At 47.2% G+C, this 9,159-nt stretch overlaps 1 protein-coding gene across 1 annotated transcript; it reads left to right on the top strand.

The window, feature by feature from the left end:
* The first annotated feature begins 4,655 nt into the window (after positions 1 to 4,655).
* On the top strand, positions 4,656 to 8,918 carry LOC107284342 (5-beta-cholestane-3-alpha,7-alpha-diol 12-alpha-hydroxylase-like). Its single transcript, XM_015812390.2, has 2 exons — positions 4,656 to 4,674; positions 7,402 to 8,918. The coding sequence occupies exons 1-2, from the start codon at positions 4,656 to 4,658 to the stop codon at positions 8,916 to 8,918; spliced, it is 1,536 nt and encodes a 511-aa protein (XP_015667876.2).
* The last annotated feature ends 241 nt before the right edge of the window (positions 8,919 to 9,159 follow it).

The following is a 9,159-nucleotide window of genomic DNA, read 5'->3' as shown; positions in this document are numbered from 1 at the left end:
CAGCATTTGAAGAGAGCAAGGCTTTAACCTCATTGAAACTCCTGTCATGGACTTTAGTCCACTGCCATGGAGCCTCCTTGTCTAAGAGCCTGTGTAACGGCTCTGCCACAGCAGCCTTGTGTGGGAGAAATGCATGGTAAAAATTTAAGAGCCCCAAGAAGGCTTGCAGCTCACTCTTGGATGTGGGCCTTGGGGCCTGCTGAATCGCTTGAAGCTTAGATTCAGCAGGGTGGATGCCTTGAGCATCAATCCTGAAGCCTAAGAAATCAGTGGAAACAACTCCTATTTTGCATTTATCCTGCTTTAATTTAAGGCCTGCTTGGCGGAAACGCAACAAGACAGCCCTTAATCTTTCTGCTAGATTTTGAGATGACTCCCCAGCAATGAGGACGTCGTCGAAGTAGGGACAGACCCCAGGAATACCACGAAGTGTGCGTTCCATGACACTTTGAAATATGCCAGGGGCTACATTCACCCCAAACTGCAGTCTTTTAACCTTAAAGGCCCCTCTATGTGTTACAATTGTTTGGGCCTCTGCAGTTGCCTCATCAACAGGTAACTGTTGATAGGCCTGTGCCAAATCAAGTTTTGCAAAAATGCGCCCCCCCCCTCTTGAGGGAGGCCAAAATGTGGCTTACCACAGGCATTGGATATGCGTGCTGTTGCAACGCTTTATTCAGTGTATACTTATAGTCTGCGCATATGCGGACTTCTCCATTAGCCTTTAAAGGTGTAATGATGGGGGTTTCCCATAGACTGGAGTCCGCAGGCTCTAAGATGCCCTGCTGGATCAGCAGCTCTGCATCTATTTTGCTTTTAAGGGCAAAAGGCACCCTTCTAGGCTTGATCCTGATGGGCGTGATAGTTGGGTCTAGATGTAATACGATGGGAGCCCCTTGTAGTATCCAAGCTCTGAGCTAAAAACATCAGCAAACTCCTTGCAGACTTCTGCAAGGCCCAACGTTTGCACACTGTGCAGCCCAGTCACTTGAATTCCAAGGGCCTTGAACCAATCAAGTCCATTAAGACTCGTGCATTCACCCCCAACTACCACCACATCTAAGAAACCCTCAAAAGCCTTACGCTGCACTTTGAGCATAGCCTCCCCCTTGACACTGACTTTGAAATTCTGGAAGTCAGTGAGGATTAAATTCGAGGGCCTGAGTTTGACTCGAAGGCCACTACTGCTGCAAATCCTTTTGAAGGTGTCAAGTGAAATGATTGATAGAGCGGACCCTGTGTCCAACTCCATCGATAGGGGAACCCCTTGCAACTTCACGTCAATGTGAAGTCTTTTCTTAAGGGGCTTGTGTGTCCCTGTCCTCAGAATACTCCTATGTGATGCACAGAAACTCACCCTGTGTTGGCTGGGGACCCTGGTACCTTTCTGAAGCAATTCTTCCTGAGGTTGGACCTTCTGGTGACCCAAACAGATGGAGGCAATGTGGCCTTGCCTGCCACATCCCCGGCAAATGGCGGAGCAGAATCTGCAGTCAACTCGCTTGTGACGTCCTTCGCACCCGAAACACTGAGGAGCTTCTGGGGCCTTGTTTGGATACCCCTTCAGCCTTCTTTCTGCTGGCTGGTGAAGTCTGTCCACTTCCTCTTCAGGATCCACTTCTGAACCTTCTCGAGCGTCCTCTTGATGGACGGACGCGACTGCGGTAGCGCTTTTGGCAAGTCGCAAGGCCTTCACAGTGCCGCCTGCTGCTTCAGCTGCAACTTCGCGCAAGACATCTTGGAAGGTGACTTCAGCTTTAGCAAATATTTTTTGTTGCAGGTCTCTACTTCTAAGACCGTAGACAAAACGGTCTCGTAAACATTCTTCCAAGTCCTTGAACTCACAAGGCCTGGCTGCTTGTCTCAGGGCAGCAATGAATTCCGCAGCAGACTCACCAAGCTTCTGATCCCTTTGCTCAAAAGCGCGCCTCCATGCGATCCCAGAGAGCTTTGGATGGAAGTGGTCCTTCAACATATTCTTCAAGTCTGTGTACATTACAGACTCAAGCGGTGCAGTTTTCTGCTACGTCAAAAGTGTCCTGGCCGCAGACGCACAGCAAGGTCGCTGCCTTCAAGCCGTCTTCTCGAACCTGGTTAACACAGAGATAGTTTTCCACCTGGGCCACGTAAGAGTTCCAACGCTCCGGGTGAGACACGTCGAATTCGGATAGCTGGCCGATCTTCGACATTGCTAGCTTCTCTTAGCCTCGCTGCAACTTCGGCGGGGAAGAGGCCCGTTTGCCAAGCCCACCTCCAGCGTTTGCATACTGACAGGTGAGTGCAGATCTGGGCGCCGACTTCCCAGCTTCCAGCTCTTTCTTTAGAGGCTAGGTTCTTCGGTTGTCTTCTTCTTTGCAGCAATCCCATCCTCATTGCCACTTTTACGTCTTGGGGTTCGCGGCATTGAAGCGACACACACTCACGTTGTAACCAAGTTCTTCTTTATTTATTCCACGTTACCACTCAGTAACCCAACAGGCTCGCAGGCCTTTTATAGTTTTCCAAACAGCCTATCATAAATCTCTTTTGTTTGCGCCTTGCGTATGCGCGCAAGGCCGGCACCAACCAGTCTGGTCCCGGGCAGCTTTTGGATTGCCCGGGACCATTTGCAACATTTCTGGGCCTGCTGAGCTGCCTAATCAGGCCCAGGACACAACAACTGGGGTTCCAATGATTAGCCCAACTGGTTCTGCATAGACCTGATAGTGATGATCAATCTGGCACATCATGAAAGAGATCTTCCTATCCTGCTTGTTAGTTCTGATAGGGACCGTGCAGATCTTTAGGCATCTTAAGCCTAAAGGAATTAACTGACATAGGCAACAAAGGATGATTCCACCTACGATGACTGTGATTATGCTTGCAATGAGAATTTTTAACCAATGAAAGTCTGGCAACGATGAAAAGAGCCAGGAGGGGTCCCAGGATGGTTGGTTGTGCCCAATATTTTGTGCCAATTCTTTCAAATGTTTAATGTCTTGTTCAATTAGTCCAGATTGGTCGGATAGGTTGAAACAGCAAAGTCCACAGAATTCTTCACAGCCATGATTATGCCTTAATAATAAGTAATCAGTAGCTTCTCGATTCTTGAGGGTTGCTTCCCTGACTTGCCTCAATTCTTTGTTTAGGGCATCAGAGGTGGTATTCAAACTTTTTGCTGGGGTGCATGCCAAGCTGTTGAGGTTCCTGGAATTACGTAATGCCAGTCCTGGCACTCCCACTAGTGAAATAGCCAATGCAACATATTTTGCTGTAATGAGAAGGCAGACTTTTGAATCACAGTTCAGGTGCCAAAGTGTGGAAGCTTCTCCTTTGTCACCTACACAGAGAGTAAGTAGGAGTAAGCCATTTTCCCACAGAGCAGGAACCATCCTGGTGGAAGTTTCATGTGGCTTTAAGAGAATGTGAAAGCTTCGGTGTGGTTGCAAATTAACTCTGTGTTGTTGAGGCTACAGATTTCTGCAAATCTGGATGTGTGAGGTGCCCTATTAGTGTAAAACGTGTTGCTGAGTGTATGACAGCTGTTAACCGAAGAGTGTACATGCTCTCGTCTTTTGTGTCTGTACTATCTGCCCAGTCAAAAATATTGGTGTATGTGGCGTTGAGTGGGAATCCCTGAGTTTTGTGTCATTGTTGATGGCTTCTGGTCTTAGTGCTACAGGTGGTCAGAATATCTTTTACTGACCTCCCTCTTGAAAGGCAGAAATCTGTAATATTTAATGCCTCCCTTGCTAGGTATTCCCATACATTTCCTTTTCCGGGGAATAGTTTTGGTTCCATAAATCCGGTGATAAATACAATACATGTGAATATACAATACATTCTTATAAACATTCTTACAGTTTTGGAGTCAGATGTTTTGCCCTTCCCCTCCACCATTATGTTCAGCTTCAAAGAGGTGTTTCAAGGTCCACTCTTCGGTCTCTGGGTCTCTCCTGAGTGTTATAGGTGGTACTTTTGGTGTTGCTTCAATATTGGAACTGTGGTCCACCAACTGCAGGTATTATATGTGTCCAATGGACCCAGGAGTTTCTTTCTGCAACTTTTATTGCTGTGTGTGTTGTCAACAGGACTTGGAAGGGGCCGGTCCACTTAGGTTGAAATGGTGATTTTCTGATATAGACCTTTATCCCGATTCAGTCGCCTGGCTCGAAAGGATACAGGTTTTTTTCCAATGGTAGGGTCTGCGTCAAGGCACTCTGTTTCCACAATTCTTGGAGCTGCTGCTGTAGGGCTATAAGATAAAAAGATAGGACCGCCTCCCCTCTCTCTAGGCAAAAGGAGTGTGGGTCCAGACTTTTTAGTGTGTCAGATGGGAAACCAAACAGTAATTCGAAGGGGAAGATGCCCAGATCTTGTCTTGGCCAGGTTCTAAGGTGGAATAGGGCTATGGGTAATACTTGGGGGCAGAGCAGGTGTGTCTCGTGGCATAGCTTATCCAGGAGGGTCTTTAACTCTCTGTTTTGATGTTCTACGCCCCCTGAGTGAGGGTGTGAGGGAATCCTCTCTGATTCCAAGTGCCTGGAGAACATAGGTGACAGCTTGTGACACAAAGTGTGCCCCTCTGTCCATATCTAAGACAGTTGGGACCCTGAACCTGGGCACTAAGTCTTTTAGTAAGTGTCTAGCTGTCTCCAGGGCTGTGGCATGGCGGCATGGGTATGCCTCTACCCAGTGGATTAACTTGTCCCTGCACACCAGTATATACTGGTAACCGCTAGCCTTTGGAAGTTGTATGTAGTCCAGCTGAAGTTTTTCAAAGGGGCGTTGGGCCCATGGACTTCCCCCTTGGTGGATTGCCTTTTTGGAGGATGAATTGTTTGCTTGGCATGTTTGACATCCTCTGGCTATGCAGGTAGCCTCACTGTACACTCCTGGAGCATACCATACCCTCCTTATGGTGCTCACCATTGCCTGTGTCCCGCAGTGCCCTTTAGAGTGCAATTGCTGGCAAATTAAGCGCAGTAGATGCCTAGGGGCTATGGGTCTACCATCAGGGACCCACCAGAAACCACCATGATAGGTTGCTTTGCATTTTTCTTTAAGTCTGGGTATTGTATTTTGTTTTCTAAGTGCATCGCTGGGTAGACACTGGCACGGGTTGGGTAGTAGCCCATTTAGCTGTGGCATTGGCGAATTGGTTACCTTTCGTGATGCTGGAGTCATCTGTTTGGTGGGCTCTACAGTGGATGACTGCAAGGTAGGAAGGCAACTGGATGGCTTTAAGTAGATCAGATATAAGGTCAGCGTGGGCAATTGGTTTGCCATTCAATGTTAAAAAGCCTCTTTGCTTCCACAGAGAACCGGTCGCATGACAGACTCCAAAAGCATATCTGGAGCCTGTATATATATATTGGTAAACTGGTTCTCAGCCATCTCGCACGCTTTTCTCAATGCAATTAGCTCAGCCGCCTGTACACTGTAGCGCGGCGGCAGCACAGAAGCCCAAACTGTTTCGTGGAGGGAAATGACGGCCGACCCTGTAATTCACTTTCCTTCTTGTAAGAGGAACCATCGGTGAATAGTTCTAATTCTGGGTTTTGCAAGAGGGTGTCAGTCAGATCTGGGCAAGGCCATTCAGCGTCCTGTACTAAGTGTACGCCATTGTGCAAGGGTTCAGCTGACAGTTCAGCGGGCAGGAAGGGTTTAGGGTATTGCAACGCTCAAAGGAGATGTGCTCTGATATAAATGACTCTGCTTCGTATTGGCCTAGGCGCTGTTGTGTGAATGCTTGTGTTTGTGATTTTAGCAGTGTAGCAAACACGTTGTGGGGAACTTGCAAGGTGAGGGAATGACCTAGGACTAAGTCTTTTGATTACTTAACCAGTTCCACTGTTGCGGCCACTGCTCTTAATCAGGGAACAGTTCCTCTTGCTACAGGTCTAACTGGACAGAGTAATAGGCTACTTCTCTGAGGTTCAGACTGAATTTTTGTGCCAGCACCCTGAACCCACACCCTTAGATTCATGGACAAACAGAAGAAAAGGCTTTTGGTAATCATGGAAACCCCGGGTGGGGGCGGAGGCTAGGGTTTGCTTTATCCTTTGGAAGGTGTTAGTTAATTATTTTGTCCATTCAATGGGGTCTGGTTGACCTTTTGCAGTTAATTGGATCAAAGGTTTTGCCATTTCACCAAATGAAGGAATCCATGAGCGGCAGAACCCCAAGACTCCTAGTACGGCTCAAACCTGTTTTTTTGATGTGTGGATCCTTCATTCCCAGTATTGTTTTAATCCTGTCTGGTGCCAGTTTTCGAGTTCCAGGGGCTGTGATGTATGTATGTCACTTCTTGCTTTAGGTATTGGAGCTTAGTAGGTGAGGCTTTGTATCACCTATCGCTCATGCATTGGAGTCAGTGATAAGTGTCTGTCCTGCAGCTGTCTTCTGACTGTGAGGCTAGTAATAGGTTGTCTACATATTGGATCAAGGTGGAGTTTGGGGGCAGTAAGATGGAGGCCAGGTCTGCCTTTAAAATTTGAGAAAAAAGTGTTGGTTAGGGTATTTTGTTTGATTAAATTATATCCTTTTATTGGGGTGAAGGGGGTTTCTCATCAAAATCATCCTGACTCCCCCCAAATTTGGGGGGAGCCCCACATTTAACCCTTTTGATTGAATGTGTTTTAAAAGGCTGCCATGTTAAGATAATTGAAATTTTTTTCCGCAGAGGATAGCTTCTTAGGTAAATGGTGCAATTCTTGCTCAGCCAGGTTTCAAGAATCCAAACTTAAGATCACAATCTGTGTAAAATTATCTCCTGTATGGAAGGTCAGCCCTCTTTCTCTTTCTCTTTCTCTTTTTCTTTCTTCTTCTTCTCCTCCTCCTCCTCCTCCTCCTCCTCCTCCATAAATAGAGCAGCAATTATAGCTACCTAAGTCTTATTGTAGATAATTTTTATTTGAACACAAAGAAAATAAAAGCATTCCCCCTCCCAATAATCCTGAGGTAAGCAGTCTCACATTCAGGTCTTTTCTCTCTCTCTCTCTCTCTCTGACAACCATCGTCCTTCCGCTCATGGGTTCCCTCCAAATATTCATATTTCTCCTGTCTCCCTCTCTCAGGAGATTACACCTTATTCTCAAGACTCCTGTTTGCACACCTTGAGTGTTTAACGCTTGGGCTGGGTCAGGAAAACACATTCTCAAATCCTGCCCAACTCGCTTCCTGCTTGCTAATGATTTCTTTGGGATTTTCTGGTGGAAACCCCATTCAAGGACTGAGGTTGGTTTCCTCCCTTCCTTTTTTTCTCCATTGCAAGGGTTAACTGCAATTCCTGGCTTGCTTCATCAAGCGAAATTCCTTCCTGGCCATAAAATGCCTACTTTTCTCCTAAGAGCCTGTTTGTTTAAAAGGCTGCTTGTGCTGAACTACACACACTCTTCAAGATGTCCTTCTGGATTGCAGTCGTGATTGCCTTGGTAGTCTGTCTTTTGGGGGCCCTCTACCTAATGGGCGTCTTCCGCCGAAGACAACCCAATGAACCCCCTTTGGACAAAGGACTCATTCCCTGGCTCGGACATGCATTGCACTTCCGAAATAACAATCTGGATTTCCTGCAAAGCATGCAGAAGAAACATGGAGACATCTTCACCATCTTGATTGCAGGACAGTACTTCACCTTCTTGATGGACCCGTTGTCTTTCGGTGGCATCATCAGGGAACCCCGAAGCAAACTGGACTTTATGCCATTTGCAACAGAGCTGGTTCTCAGGTTGTTTCGATTCAAGGGTTCCCACGACACTCACAAGATCATTGAAGTCTCCAGCGCGAAACATCTGAAGGGAGATGGCCTGTTGGTGATAACCGAAGCCTTGATGGACGCTTTACAGGACATCTTATTCCAATGGCAAGAAACCTCCAAAGAGGATCCAAAGTCCTGGAAAGAAGACGGCTTGTTCCACTTCTGTTCCAATACGGTCTTCCGAGCTGGGTATCTGGCTTTGTATGGCACCGAACAAGCTAAAGGTGAAAACCAGACAGAAAAGGTGAAACAAAAAGACCAGCATCACACCGAAGAGATGTATATCGAATTTTGCAAATACGAGAAGCTCTTCCCACGCCTATCGTACGCCTTGTTGACCCCATGGGAGTGGGGCCAAATGAAGAACCTCTGGAACTACTTCTGGCAGAAGCTTTCGGTGAAGAACATCTACCAGAAGGACAACTTCAGCCGGTGGATCAGTGACCAGGCTCAACAGCTGGCCGAAAGTGGGATTTCAGAAGAGATGACAGACCGGTACATGTTCCTGCTCCTTTGGACCGCTCTATGTAACACCAGTCCAGCTTCCTTCTGGCTTCTGGAATACCTGATGAAGCATCCCAAAGCCATGGAAGAGGTCAAGAAGGAGATCCTGGAGGTGTTGAAGAAGTCAGGCCAAGAGGTGACCTCCCGCGAGAAGCCCTTGAACGTCACCAAGGAGATGCTAAACCAAATGCCCATCCTGGACAGCACTTTGGAAGAGACCCTGAGGTTGGTGACGGCACCATTGTTGATCCGAATGGTTTTACAAGACATGGATTTGAAGCTTCACAATGGGAAGTCCTACCTGCTGCGTAAAGGTGACAAAATTGGCCTCTTCCCTTACCTCTCGGTCCACATGGACCCCGAAATCCATCCAGAGCCCCAGATCTTCAAATACGACCATTTCCTTAGCCAAAACGGCAACAAAAAGGAATTTTTTAAGAATGGCGAGAAGGTGAAATATTTTGCCATGCATTTTGGAGCTGGGGCCTCCATGTGTCCCGGCCGCTACTTTGCCACCAACGAAATCAAGCTTTTCGCCTTCCTGATGCTGGCTTGTTTTGATCTGGAACTGATCAATCAGCAGGAGGAGATCCCTCCCATCGACAAGACCCGCTATGGGTTTGGCGTGATACGACCCATGAACGACATCCAGTTTAGGTACCGATGCCGGTGCTAAAGCCAAGGCTGCTATCCGCACACGACAATCCAGAATAACCGGTGAGATTTCACCGGTGAATTGATTTATTTCTATGTAATTGAATCACTCTCTTCCCCTCTCCCTTTCTCTCTCCCTCTCCCCCCCTTTCTGTCTCTCTCTCTCTCTGTGTATGTCTGCCTGTGTGTGTGTTTGTATGCTAATCTTTCCTTTCTTTTTCACACTTAGCTTGCACACGATAATCTAGGATAATCTGGGACAT

The sequence above is a fragment of the Protobothrops mucrosquamatus genome, unplaced genomic scaffold (assembly GCF_001527695.2).
Source record: "Protobothrops mucrosquamatus isolate PMUCROS unplaced genomic scaffold, P.Mucros_1.0 scaffold81, whole genome shotgun sequence".
Classification (NCBI taxonomy): Eukaryota; Metazoa; Chordata; class Lepidosauria; order Squamata; family Viperidae; genus Protobothrops; species Protobothrops mucrosquamatus.
Note: the sequence above shows the minus strand (reverse complement) of the source record. Positions and strands in the feature narration are given on the sequence as shown.